This window comes from Centropristis striata, chromosome 19, assembly GCF_030273125.1.
Source record: "Centropristis striata isolate RG_2023a ecotype Rhode Island chromosome 19, C.striata_1.0, whole genome shotgun sequence".
Classification (NCBI taxonomy): Eukaryota; Metazoa; Chordata; class Actinopteri; order Perciformes; family Serranidae; genus Centropristis; species Centropristis striata.
This window is the reverse complement of record NC_081535.1, coordinates 21,527,314-21,542,659: the sequence shown is the minus strand read 5'-3', so window position 1 is coordinate 21,542,659 and position 15,346 is coordinate 21,527,314. Positions and strand designations below refer to the sequence as shown.

Here is a 15,346-nt window from a genome sequence, read left to right as displayed (position 1 = left end):
CCCTCAAATTGAGGATGTGCTGTTTTTCTGTTTTATACCACTGTAAATAGAATATTTGATGATTTTTGACTCAAAAGTCAGACTAAATATTTTTTTCAAAACTATGGGATCTGGAAATTTGTGATTAGGCAATGCCAGTACCCTTTAAGTGATACCGATACCAACAGACTACTATTTTCAATATCCATCATGTGAATAGAAGCATTCTGTTGCGTTACCCCAGCATTTGGCCCCATCTAAATGGTTTTTACACTTGGCATCTTGGCACACTGAACGGCCAACTCCGTCAAATACACTGGGCTTGACATCATCACAACACAGACTGTATGGGTTATAGCTGCTGCAGTAGTGGGCCAAGCACATCAAAGAATGCTTGCAGGGACTGCTGTAGGTAAAACTATACAAATAGTCATTTTTTTCTATATCTGGGTACAAAAAAGATCAAAAGCAGGTATTGTTTGACTGGAAATGTTTCAGTAATAGTACTACTGGGTTATTTTGGTTGATACATCATCGAAAACTGATATATAGCCCTAGCTGTGATACCTATTTTCACTATTTAATGATATTTAAGAGTTAATATTTAAACAATGATAAAAAAATAATCATAACTGGCAGTCCGACAAGGCCTAACTTTTAACTTTGTATTTGTTGTGACACGTGCAAATTAAATTGTAATGTAAAATTCTGCATTGCATGGATCTATGGTAGTGACACATAAAACTGTGATGAAATAGATGGGATGTTTAAAGGTGTGCTATGCAGGAATTACTGTTTGTAAACGCACATTTAAACCTCACTCCTCCTTCACGGCTCAGTGAAGGTGAAAAAACAAACCCAACTCTTGTTTTAGAACAAACTCTTTTCAGCTTGGCGGTTTGCCTCGCTATATTTGCAATTTTTTCGGTGTTGTGTCGGCTATTTTCATAGATTTATGCCCAAAAACGTTCCCAACACAGCAAAATGAAAATACAGACAGAGGGCAGAGGGCGGGGTCTCTGCTGATACAGACACCAACACACCGTATAGAGTCTATATGTTGTTGTTTTTTATTAGGAAAATCCTGCATAGTATACCTTTTTAAATGCATGGCTTCACAGGTCCACACAATAACAAACACCAATGGACAGCAGACAGAGAGAGAGCTGCTGAAAACAAGTTCCCATCACAGTCTTATCTTTGCTTTTAGCCCCTGTCTCAGTCTCTTCACACCTCTGTCACAGCCCACAGTGCTAATAGATGCACACCCACGCTACAGTGACTAAGATATATTACAAGAGCAGAGACACTTACGCGCCGCACATCACGGGTATATTGTGTCCCTGTTTCAAATTATTCACAGTGCATGATGACAGCAAGAAATTTGTAAAAAAAAAAAAAAAAACCTATTGGTTAAAAAGCCTACTGGTCTTTTTGGACAGCTAGTGGAGACATTGATTGTATTTAGATTGAACATGTAGAGCGGAAAAAAGCCGACACCTAATCTCAGCTTTCCAGTTACTTCATCTGTCATTGTTTTTCTTTATCTATGCACACAGTTCATTTTTTTCACTGCCCACATCTGCTGTTACTACTCACCAAACCGGAGTGTTGTCCACGCTTTCAAACTCAGTTCAATGCACATGCCGCTGCTCACATCTGTGGTCAGACTGCCAAAGATTGGAGAGCGGGGAACTGCGGGAGTTACTCCAGAGTGTGTGTGCGCCCGTGAGATCAGATGAGATAAAGGCGAGGTCACCCAGCGAGGGACTGGCTCAGGCAGAACAGAGGGTGGCAATTCCTTTCATCTTCACACGATTGCAGAGGCACTCATGCATAGTGCACACAAATACACCCCACTACACTCCCGTTATTAAGATTAAACTTGCGAAGGTCACTAGACAAATTTGCATCATCAGATCAACAACACGGGGGGAGAAAAAAAAGAAAAATAAAGAGGGCAGGAGAAATTTGAGTATTGAATAATAGATAGTGTGACAGGAGGATTTGATAGAAGGTGGCAAGGGGGAAGGAGAAAGAGTGATAAAGTGGAGGCGAGCAGAGAAAGTGAAAGAGAGTAACTAGGGTCCCTGCAGAGCTGTCCTTCAAACTGTTTTGTGCCGGAGAGACTAACCGACCGGCGGCTGCTGGGACACAATGGCCATCGATCAAGGGGACATGCCAGCTTGCTGGGCAATAATCAAATAAATAAATCACCCTGTGCCGTGCCCCAGCAGCCTGGAGGCACAGAGAGCTTCAAGCAAATCCAGTCCTTTCACACCAAAACACTGATGAATGGAGCAGTAGAAGTCATAGCAGCACATAAACCTCTCTGCTACCTGCTCTGCAGCCATTGTTCTCACCTTCCTTTTTCTCAGTGGAGAATAAAATTACAAGGCATAATGTTATAGCAAGGTTCACATGCCACAGATTAATGTCTCTCTGTACAAATCTCTTTTTAATTCATTTGACCTCTTCCTCATTTTGGTTTATTTTATTGAATATTTGCAGTTTTAGCTACTGTTTTTAATCTACCAAGATGGGGATCTTTCTACAAAAATATCACACATGTAGTTAGACGGTAAGACAGGTTTTAAACCCCTTGAAACTTTTTCTCTTTAACATTAAATATTAACAATATTAGACATGCTTATAATAAGTACACAAGAAGAGCACAGTGGAAAAACAGAAACCCCTCATGTGAAATAATCAAAATGTTGTAATTTTTTCAGTAAATAGAGTGCTCCCCATCTCCCATAGTAAGAAACTGATTGACAAAATACATTTTCAAAGTAGACTTTAATGAAGCAGAGGACTTTGTGTAAGCCCTCTGAGCTTCTTTCCTCTCCTGCACAATTAATATGACCTTTAGCTGTGTAATATTTTGATCCTTAACCTCTGTGCAAAACAAACTAAACTCATCTAAACTAAACTAAGATGTAGGCAAACTTCTTTGGAAGGCAAACTGTACTATGTTAGTGAGGATATTGGAGTGCACCCTTACTGTTTTCTTTACAATGAGAGATTGCTGTTGACTAGAGCTGCAATCTGTTAGTCGAAAAAGTGATTAATTGCTCTAAAAAGCGGCATAGTTGACAAATAACTATTTTCGTCATCTTTAACATTCAATGTTAAAATTGTCGTACAAGGAAACTGAATATGTTTGTGTTTTTTTTTTTCAAACCAAATGAGACACTTGAAGATGTCTCCTTGGGCCGTTTGTCCTTTTTGGGAAAATTATGTTTGATTAATCAAGAGCATTATCGACAGATGAAGCAATTGAAAATCTGAATTGCAAATGAAATCTAGAATTGCACTCAGCACAGTCCTCCGCCAAGTCCAGTGTCCCTGAAATGTTCCCATTTCCAGAGTTGGGAAGTTGTTTTTCCAACTTCTGTGTGTTCAGTTACAATAAATTGTGTGTCCGCCTCCTGATTCAAATCCACTTGAAAATATAATGGGTTCTTCCTCAGCCCATGGTACATCCTTGCCCCAAGTTCCATGAAAATTGAGCAACTAGTTTTTCCTTTTTCTGTTGACAAACTGACAAAGAAATAAAAAAGTGGGTAAAACACACCAAAAACATGACTTCTCTGTGGAGGTAATAATTGTTTGTTGCACCCTACATTTAATATGTTGGGTGCACTCACTTCTTTATTTACCTCCAAATAAAGTGGTTCAGATAATTAGGTTTACAAGCTGTCAGATGATCTAATCACTGGTGAGCACAATGTTATCAAAATGGGTAAGAAAAAACAATCAAAACCACAATACTAAGCCCCATGTTGAAAATGATCCTTTAAAACAAATATTCCTGCTCCTCAGGACTTGAGCATTCATTCCATATCTAAATCCTGACATTTCAGGGGAAAAGACTGATGGGGTTTTTGTTATATCAGCTCCAGCTCCCATTAGATTTTTCCATTTCTCTGCCCTCTGCAGCTTCCACCGAGGGAAATTCAGGCCAAAAGGGGATTAGACCCTGTGTGCATCTCCAGACTGCAGACCCATCAGCAGCCAACAATAGTAGTGTCATCTGAAGTCAGAGGGCATGATTAGAGGAAATAAATAAATAAATAAATGGTCAATGTATTATTGCGGTCTCTAATCCCACTGAGGGTTACGTAACGGACTCAACCCCCACTGGAGATAGTGGATGCTGCTCATGTGACCATGTGTTTGTCTCTCAGCTGAGGTGTGATGCCCACACATACTCACGGGCACAACATATGTTGCACACACGAACATTTGCAAAAATTTCATTATGTAAGAGAAAGAAAGAGACTAGCAAAGGAAATGTAAATCAAATCTGTATTCTGTGACTACAAAGTAAAAATTACATTTCATAACAATTAAGAGCGACGGAGAAAGAGAGATGATGATGAGTGTTATAGTTAAGGGTTAATGGATGCAACGCCTCACAGAGAAAGATGTTAATGAAAAGCTAAAATGAGCCATCGTCACAGTCTCACTCTTTAAATTAGCATAGCAAAACGACTCATTACATTTACGGGACAAAATTAACTTATCAAAATCTTCTAATTGACTTTTGTCTTGAAACACCGCCGGGGTCTGAGAGAATGGATGTGCCGCAGTGCTGTTGTGAGGTATTGTTATGTGGTAAAGTCATGTCTCTCGTTTCTGCCCGGCCTCATTAGGAAGGGTACATCAGTCAGGGAGGGACACAGAACCCAGTGTTAGTTTTGTCAAATTCACATTAACACCTCAATCAACACTAATTAACACTGCAGCAGCTTACAAGCAGCACACTGGAGCAGAATACACAGAGGCTTCCTCTCACTTTCTCACACATCCACACAGAGAGAGTAAAACAGGCATTAGCATGTGTGAAATGAATAATAAGCACCTCGTGTACAGCGCATCATGCAGAGAGAAGGGCAACAAGCTGGACATCCACTCCCTCAGTCTGCAGGCAAACTCATTTGGGTTTAAAGTAAATGAAAATGAATCCCTTGTTATAGATTTTGAACTAGTCTATATACCTGAATGGGTGTTTCTCTGGATGTTCCCATCTCACTCTGTTCCTTTGCAGCATGTGGCAAGCTGACGGGCATCAGTGATCCCATCACCATAAAGACGTCTGGATCCAGGTTCGGCTCCTGGATGACCGACCCCCTGGCACCTGAGGGAGATACACGGGTATGTACCACTGCACACAGTCACACAGTGTGGCTGGGAGTCATCTCCTAACATGATGCTGAATGAACAGCTGGGCATGAATTTTTGCAGAGGTTTGTACTTTTCTTCAAGACCCACACCCAAAAGAAAAAACTTACTGGCCAAACCTGCCTGATCGGATGATCTGAATTTGGAATTCCTCATAGAGTTCCCATGTATATACAGAAACACACATCTTCCAAATGAAATGCTGCATGTTTATTAATGGTTATCTCCATTAATGGTGGGGATTATGTTGTATAGTTCATTGAAAGATGTATTAAAATATCAGACATATAGCAATTAAAAATGCATCACATATGACAAACACAGAATTTGACCAACAGTCACAGACTCTCTGTGCAGGAAAGCTGATTTAGGAAAGCTGATTTAGGAAATCCCAATGCACCAGATGGGAAGAAAACAGGAAATCATGACACTTTACGCATGAATCTAAGGCAGGGGTGGGCATTGGGCCTCTAATTTGAGGTTACCCAGAAATTAGAAATCAATATAATCGCAGTGCTTTTATTTTGAAGGTGGATATACGTAAAGTTTATCTGCCTGCATGCATACCCACCTGCAAAGAAACACGTTCCCACGACTACACTGAGTTACCTCGGTACCTTGTCAAAAACACGTATTGCTTTTTGCATAAAGTTAATACATTACTGGTTTACTGCATAACATACATGCTCTATATTGTTTTTGTGGTTTGAATGTATGTTTAGTAGCATTCCTGGCTGAATGACGCTCTAACTGATAGCTCACAAGATTTATTTAAAATTGTAGCTCCATGAAAATAAAAATAAGACATTCCTTGGTCACCTTGTGAATCCACCGTAAGAAAACAATAACAAACATTAGCATTAGCACTTGAGCAAACAAGCACTTTTACTATAGTTAAGACAACAAATATAGTCACTAATATATACGACAGAATAAATAAACTTTAACAAACCTTGTTCCTGTCAGCCAGCCACTATAGAAGCCTTTTTGATACTTTATATCAACTTTATATGAATTACGACGCACTCGTTATTATTTATTGTTCGTTTTTCATGTTACCGTTCCACCTGTTATTTCCTGTCAGCACCTTTCAAAATGAAAGCACCTGTTTCACACTGGACGGCACCTTTTCAAAATAAACCTTCGCAATCGTGATATTGGTCATGTGGCCCCTTGCAAAAATTAATTGCCCACCTCTGATCTAGGGTTAGTTCCAGCGGCTGTGGCTCAATTGGTAGAGCGGGTTGCCCACCGATCAGATGGTTGGTGGTTCGATCCCTGACCATGGCAGACTACATGTCGAAGTATCCTAGAGCAACTTTCTGAACCCCAAATTGCCCCCGATGCTGCGTTCATCGGTGTGAGAATGAATTCCCAATGGTGGCAGGTGGCACCATTTCGGGTAGCGTCTGCCAACGGGTGAACGGGTGAATGAGTCTGTAGTGTAAAGCGATTTGAGTGGTCACAAATAGGAATAGCAGGAATAGAAAATGAACTGCGCAGTTGTTGTTTGGATCAAGTATCCATTTGTGTATCTTGCCTATTGTTTCTGTTTTTGATACTTGTCAATAAATCCCGCACAGGGCTGTCTCTTTAACATAAATGGCTCCGCCTCCAAAGGTTGTGTGTATTCGCAATACACAACCAATATTTATGTTCATTGGAAGGTGGTGACCTCTAGTGTACGTAGTGATTATGACGAAGGAGGAGGAAGGAAGGAAGTCAGGTGATGTAGTATTCTTAGTTTGAACGTGATGTTACGGCCCGATGGGAAGTCGTTCTTCCGACTTTTGTGTGTTCAGTTAAATTAAATTGTGTATTCGCCCCCTGTTTCGGACCCGCTTGAGAAAATGATGGGTTCTTCCTAGGCTCATGGTACACTCTTTAACTAAGTTTCAAGTAAATCAGGCCAGTAGTTTTTTAGTTTTAAAAAAATGACAAAAAGCAACAAAAACACAACCTTCTCTGTGGAGTTAATAATTGTTTGTTGCACCCTACATTTGATATTTTGGGCCGTAGTAATTATGACGGGACGGAAGAATGTAGTCAGGTGATGAAGTATTCTTAGTTTAAACTGTGATGTCATGGCCCTATGGGAACTCCCACCTGGATGGCAAAACAAAGCCACTTTCCACTGTTCGTGAACGGAAGCTCAGCTTTTACCTCACTGTTGGTCAAAAAGTCAGTTAGTTGTTCTGCAGTTGGATAACACAACAAAGAGAGACACGCCTGAGGTGTGTTTCTACAGAATCTTGTCTCTAGACAAAAACCCAGAGGAAGAAATTGTTGATTTGTGCAGTTAGAGGTGTTGTTCCTGGTGAGAGGCATACAAATGTTAGCTTATACTCTGACAATGAAACTGACAAAACAACTACAGTAAAGCTGGTTTTCCCTCATAGCTTTATGGTCAAACCTGTCATTTAAACAATTTGCAGACTTGCTCTGCTTCTCAAGACTACCTGTGTCTGCCTCCAACTTTTACGGTGGCTGGTTTTGCCCATAGATTGTCAAATAATAGTCGTATAAGTTTGGCATATTGGCCATCACCACCTTGGCAATGTGGTCACTTGTGTAACTACGTCACCTATTTATGTATAGAAGTGACAAACACTTATTTTAACCTGAACCACGATCTTTTTCTAAACCTAACCAAGTAGTTTTGTTGCCTAAACCTGAACAAAATTCTGACTGTTTTACAATATAAACATCTTAAAAATGCAACCATTATAATATATTATGATCTCCTTTCCTATTTAATAGTTCATATGGCTTGTATTAGAGGCTAGAAACGAACACCAACATGGTTGGTACACCTTATCATCTTCATTTATTTTATTTCAGAACGTTTCTGATTTTAATTATAATTTTTCCTGTTCTTTTACTTTGTCCAGGTGTTGTTCAAGGTTTTGCATGACTGCTTGTGTTTAGACACCATTTAGCATTTGTGGTTTAGTACCTTTTGCAAAAGAAAAAAAAAAGTTTTTTAGAACAATATGTTGATTGCTAAAGAGTGGTTGAAAATTAATTTCTGTGTACCAAACAGTGGATCAAATGAGAAGCTAGAAGGCCTTTTTCACAGCACACATTTTGATTGTCATAGTGGGGAACACAGGTGAAACTAGTTCCAGTAAGTCATGACAGTGATCCAGCATGCCATGAAAAATGTCATAAGAATACCAGGACCCTGAAACCAGCTCACAAGAATGCAGTGCAGTTTTTTTAGTGTCATCAGTGACATCTGTGCTTTTCCTGCTATGACGAGCAAAAATGTCTAATAAAAAAAAGAAGGTCAAAGTAACAAACACCTCTGAAGTTCCCCTCAGCTGCATGGGGCATTTTACTGTCTTTTCATCTCATTATATTTGCATTTTCAGCCCACTACTTACCCTTCATCAAACAGTACACAAAGTCAGTGACTGTAGCTGGTGAACATTTTGCTGCTAAAGAATCAGATATTTCAGTAGACCAGGTCTGAGCCACAGGTAGGAGAGTGAAATTTACAGCCGTCAGGCAGCCGTAAACATGATTTAAAATGAACACTAGTGTTGCTGTAGGTCTGCTGGATGTATAAATAGGAACCTGTTTGCCCTATCAGATTAGTAGAGTGATATATTATATGTCAATGTTTCTCCAAGCGGCCGAAAAAATCTATTATTGCAGGTTCAGGTGCCCACATGTTAAATGATCCTCAAGGTTGTATAACAATTGACTATTCAGATCAGATATATCTTTGTTTGTGATTTATGATTCAGTTGTTTTGTTTATGCTTTTTAAATTTTGAAAATCTAAAAGCAGGCAGCAACCTAATCTTGTGTATAGTCATCCTGTATATTTTGCTTTCCAAAGAAACAGATTTTTTTGTTGCACCTTCAGTTTGTTTTACAAATGTTCATCTTAGTTAAAATAATTGGTTAGATAAACACATAAAAAAAAAAAACATCAGTATTTTCAGCTGAAATGATTTGTTGATTGACTGAAAGGTAATCTGCAACAATTTTGATTGATTGATTCATTTTAGAAGCAAAATGTCCGCTTGTTTTAGATTCTTCAACATAAATATCTTTTTAGATTTTCTTGTAAATGATAGTAAACTAAATATAATTTATTAACTGTTGGTTAAAGAAAATGTGAATAATAATCTAGAGACCAATCTTTCAAGGTCCCATATTAACCGATTATTAATTGTTAACCGACAAGATTATAATTAACTATAGAATCTTGTAGTCATATTTTTCAGAACTCAGATAGCCCTAAAATACAAGATCAGGCCAGGCCTCAGTGCAGCGAACAGCTTGTCTGCTGTTTATTATTCGGAAATAGCAAGAGTACGATATGCTGTGAAACAGCAGGCATGTTTACTGTTTAACTGAATTTTTAAGTATTAATGAGTTAAAATTCTTATTGTCGGTTAGCGGTTACACTGTTAATCCTTGTCCCATATTGTAAAGCAATGAGATTTCCATGTTTCTTTGGGTTGTTTTTTTTTAACATAAAGCAGATCTATATAAATACTGTGAATGTATCAAATGCACACAGCCCATATTCAGAAACTGTGCTCTTAAACAAGCCATTCGGACTTTGGTTGTGATGTCACAACTATACTATATATAAGTAGAAAGAGCTGCGACAGTCATTCCCCGGCTGCAATGATGGTGCAGAGAAGCTGCAGAGAGTGAGAGAGATGTGGAATGTGGAATACCCTGAAACACTTTTCAGGATAGAGTCTTAAAGAGACAGGCGCTAAAATGGAGCATTACAGACAGACAGTGAATACAGGTATATTCAGTCAGACAGTGAAAGAAAAATAATGGGTCTTTTGAACATTAAAGCATGTAAACATGTTCTAGTAAAAACCCAAAAGACAATTACGAACCTGAAAAGGACCATATCATGTCCCCTTTAATGAATATCAAGTTGCAGTCTCACAATAATTGGCAGTAAACACTGAAAAATAATAATAAAATCCCACTGGCTCTAAACATTTATTGCTGATGTCTCTTTGTTTAAAAGACAAGTCCCTGAAGATCTGCCACACGCAGTTTTCCTGACACTGAAGTAAGAGTTAGCTTGATCGTAGGTGAAGGTCAACTCTCGCTGTGAGATTTAATAACAGTCCGTGTTAATTGGTCGCTGTCCTTTCATCAGCTGATTGCATCTGATTTCCCTCTGACTGCGGAGTGCGGCTCCGTTTGGCTCAATAAACGGGTCTGCTGTCATTACGAAAACACATTAAAACGAAATGCCAGGGATAAATCTATATGGTCTTAACGGGAAGCTGCCCAGCGGACAAGGAAGGGAGGGAGCTGGGAATAAAGATGTTTATTTGTGCTCTCTGTGCACCGGCTTTATGAGACACATTAATAAGAGACGGGATTCTCAATGTCACATAAGGGGGGAAACAAACTTGAGAAGAACCAGCAGAATGCAGTACAGTAGCTGTGTAGATTTGCAGTTTGTTGCCTGAAGGCTAATTGTCATGACAACACGGGCTGTATAATGTGTATATTTTAAAAAGATTCTCGGCAGCAAGGGTGAAGCTTACTGCTGACTAAGATTATATTTAGCATACTGTAAAGGCAACTTTTTTTGTAGAAACTAATACATTTTGAACAGTACACATGAAAGATGTGCTGCGTTATCAAAGGGCAGGAAAAAGAAGACTGAGTGTAATTGACGGAGGCAGACAGTTCTGCTCCATTTCTTTTTATCTCTTGGTTTCCATACCTTGGTTTTTTTCTTCTTCTGGGCCCTTGGAGACCTGCTTCCTTGATATGAATCATTTTTTAAGTCAATCACAGCAGCTCATGGAAGCAGGTAGTGGAAGGGCTTCAGGTGTCTCATTCCCACCGAGACTTAGGAAGCGTTTGAGCCTCTAGCAGCTCCGGAGTAAGAGCTCTCTGCCCACCACCGCAGGGGCCAGCAGGAAGCCGGGTCCAAGCAGCTGAGACATGCCTTTTATCGGGAATGATGGGCATTATCCCTGCGGGGCCCAGCTCATGCCACCCCGCGGTTGTCACGCTGACTGTTTGTATTCAGAAGCCGGCGGATCTCAGCTTTGTCTGCTCCTTGAGGAAGTCTCCGCGCTAACTTAATTGGGATGCTTGTTGAGGGTGTGATTTGATTTATTCTGTGTGTGATCTGAATAGAAGATTCAGGCGCTCTGATGAATGATGAGGATAGGGGTTTTTAGCTCCGAGGTGTTGCTGTGTTCAGTGAACGCACTAAAAGAGAGCGGTAATTTAATGTGCTCATGTTTTCGGCGGACTAAGAACTGAATGTATCCGTCGGCAGCTCTTGAGACAGTTACAACACTCACAATGAGTTTTATAGGAACTGACCTGCTGGTGTTGTTATACAGTCTGCTCCCTCGTCAAAAATAGTGTTTCCCTCCTGTTTCCCATAGTGCATCCCCTCCAGGGTTCGTGATGATTTGATATGATCAGATTTACATCAAGGGAAACACATATCACCAGGGGAATGGTGTTGGATTTATGAATAATTAAAGGAGTTTTTTTTTTTTTAAATCTGCACAGATTCTAGAGAAAAAAATCTGATTTTTATGCAAATTTGGTTCTGAAAAAATGAAAATCAGTCACACTGGCAATTCATATGAGATGACACATTGAGCTGAATTTTTTTTTAAAATAATATAAATGACCTTGACTGCAAACTTAGTTCAAAATGATTAACTATGATTCACTTTAATCTGTGCGAAGTGAACTTTTTACTAGCTAAGGCAGCCAGATTAGTTGGCATATTCAAAGAATATTTTGAACCGACACATTGTTTTTGAATTTATTGAAAAAAATGTTGTCATCCGGCTCGTCTGGCTGTGACATTACCAGCTGGTGAGTGAGGGAGCTCGGTGCACTGTGGCATGGAGGGAAATCGGGCTCTGTTTATCTGCATGCACTGGAAGCACTGCTTGTTTAAATGTTATCGTGGTGTGTGTACAGTTTAGGCTTTTTGTCGTTGACTTAGGGCTGGGCGATATATCGATATATCAATATATTTTTTTAATGTGGTATGGAATTAGACCATATCGCAAATATCGATATAGTTAAAAAAAAGTTCTTTCTTTATATATAAATGCTTCCCATAATAGGGTTTGTCATAGTTAGTTCTTTTGTAATGTTCATCATTATTTTCTCATATAAATACATTTATTTCAGAAAAAGATTGGCCTATTTTATTTAATCGGCTATTCTTATGGGAGATAATTTTTATTTAAATGTCACTTTATGGAGCTTTGAATTTTTTTTAAAAAGGTACTCCTGTTGTTATTTATGTTCACTTAAATAAACATTTTCAATAAAATTACTTGTGACATGTCATATTTGACTTTGACTGAACATTTGCTCTCACTTTGCGATAAAAATATCGGGATATATATCGTATATCGATATTCAGCCTAAATATATATGGATATGACTTGTGGTCCATATCGCCCAGCCCTACGTTGACTTAAACGCTACAATTCCAAGATTCCTGCCAAGTTTCCGTGTCATGCTGTTTACCACCAGCTGATTAAAGTGAAGGGAGACGTTTTAAAGTAAGCAACAAATGCCTATGTCACTTGAGGTGACCCAACCTTTATGAACTTCAATGAAATTATCTATTTGATAGGTCCATCCATGATTGGATAAATGGTAAAAACTGTGGCAGTCCTGGAACTATCTCTTGTGAAGTTTGAACTTGCACAACAACACAATGTGGTTTTATGAAGGAGGAGAGCAAATCTGGCATGCTTCAAAATTAATGAAAAGTTACAGAGACTGAAAGTTCTTAAATACTTGTTGTGGCACAGTGGTTGCTTAACATTGTGCTTATATGGTCAGCCTGTCATCGACACAAGTCTTGTTCCTCAAATACACGCATACCTAAGTATAAAGTTTCTACTGAGATTACAGTAACATGCTGGGCAGAATAACAAGGCATGTATCCTAACAACTGGCTATGTTTGATCCTAACCCTTCTGTCTCTCTCTTATCACGATGTTCAGGTCTGGTACATGGATGGATACCACAACAACCGCTTCGTGCGGGAGTACAAGTCGATGCAGGACTTTATGACGTCGGACAACTTCACGTCCCACCGGCTGCCCCACCCGTGGTCAGGAACAGGTCAGGTGGTCTACAACGGCTCCATCTACTTCAACAAATTCCAGAGCCACGTCATCATCAAGTTCGACTTCCGCACCTCCTCCATCAGCAAGTCCCGGCAGCTCGACTACGCCGGCTTCAACAACGCATATCACTACGCCTGGGGCGGCCACTCCGACATCGACCTGATGGTGGACGAGGGAGGCCTGTGGGCCGTCTACGCCACCAACCAGAATGCTGGCAACATTGTCATCAGTAAGCTGAACCCCAACACGCTGCAGATCGTCAAGAGCTGGACCACCAACCACCCTAAAAGGAGTGCCGGAGAGTCTTTTATGATCTGCGGCACGCTCTACGTCACTAACGGCTACTCAGGTGGCACCAAGGTGTACTACGCCTACTCCACCAACTCCTCTACCTACGAGTACATCGACATTGCCTTCCAGAATAAGTACTCACATATCTCCATGCTGGACTACAACCCGCGTGACCGAGCCCTCTATGCCTGGAACAATGGCCACCAGGTCCTCTACAATGTCACACTGTTCCACGTTATCCGCTCGGAAGAACTGTAACCGCGGAAAAATGGATTACATACATTAATACATATTGTCTGTGTAGAGATCTCCCTATATACAAAATATATCTGCGAAAGAAAAAGACTCCATGGCAAGACCATTTATAATATCAAATAACTTTTACTGAAAGACTGCATCAACCGTGAATGCAAAGTGGATTGAATGTGCATATACATGACACTGAAAAAAATAAATTGAAAATTGAAGGGTTTCATTCCAAAATGTGATATATTTGTTACAGGAAAAAAAGCTTTATCAGTTAATATCACAAATACAGATAATAAAACAGAACCGTTTTGTATATAAAGGTCTTAGTATAACTTTATTCATAGTAGATTTTATTTTGATAGCTGCCATGGTTTTGTTAGAGGTCTTTTATTTTGGAATGAAACTCTTTAATTTGTTTGCAGCATAGAAAATGATTGTAAAAGTAGACTAATATATCAGATTTAAAAAGAATAAGAACAGATGCCAAAAAATAATCATCACGCCTTTTTTTTATATTATGGAGTATCAAACCTAAGCTCATTCCTGTGGCTCCGGTTCTTCTGTAGAAATCCTCCCGGCTGAACTTTTCTTTTGGTCAATGGGGGTCCTGAAACTGAAGACTGTTGGTAATAAACTGTTGGATCCCCAGGCCCCATGGACAGACAGAAAAGTGGGAGGTCAGTCTAGTCAGAAGACTTGATAGCCTAATGGGTGCGGTGTGTCATATCGTTTTTATCAAGTACAGTAGCAAATCAAAAGTCTGTAGAGAAACAGCAAACAACAATAACAACATCCACTAAAAGACCTGAAGGCACTGACTGTTGACAGCGCTGTTGTTTGAGATGATTTTCCCGTGTTAGTGACTATGTGTGAAAAAGGCTTTCTTTGCATGAGTGTTTTCTATCACTCTGGTCTGCTCTTCTGAATGTCTTTTGCTGTATGATACTATAAAAAAAAAAGAAGGGAGGGAGGGTGGGAGAGGGAATAAGGTAGAATACCTTTGGGATTTGAGGATTTGCAAAGATATTTACTTTTTTCCTGCTTCTTTCTGTTTAGTTCTTGTTTTGTTCATTTTCTGTTTCTTTGCAATCATTTTATTTTTCAAATGTTCTTGTATCACTGTAACTGTTGGCACCGGGTTTGCCTCTCTGTATTTGTTTATTTGGACTGCGTGGGATGAATCTATCTAGCTCACATCTCTCTCTGAAGAAAAAAAAAAAAACAGAATGTATCGAGTATTGTATCCTGGGAACCTGGTCCTCCTATCTTCAATTCACATCATGCGCCTGTAGTAAGGAGAGATTGTTTTTTTTTTTTTTCTTTTTCCTTTTTATAGTGGATAATCCTGTCTCATGTCATGTTTCCCCCCACTGCTAGTGAAGGATAATGCTGTTTAAATGTATACCCCTGCAGAGGACAAAAGCTTTTCACTCTTTTTGCGCTTTGCTGGACATGTGTTGTATCTGAGATGAGATAGTTAATGATTCGTGTCAATAAAACAGAGAAATCTGA

The 15,346-nt window shown here is 39.5% G+C and overlaps 1 protein-coding gene across 2 annotated transcripts in view; it reads left to right on the top strand.

Annotated features, from left to right (window-relative positions):
• The window catches only part of olfm1b (olfactomedin 1b), a 27,963-nt gene extending 12,617 nt beyond the window's left edge, over positions 1-15,346 (top strand). For both annotated transcript variants that reach the window (XM_059358312.1, XM_059358311.1), the window contains exons 5-6: positions 5,033-5,139; positions 13,169-15,346. In XM_059358312.1, the coding sequence (XP_059214295.1) occupies positions 5,033-5,139; positions 13,169-13,843 (782 nt within the window). In that variant the 3' untranslated portion in view covers positions 13,844-15,346. The remainder of the gene's footprint in view (positions 1-5,032; positions 5,140-13,168) is intronic.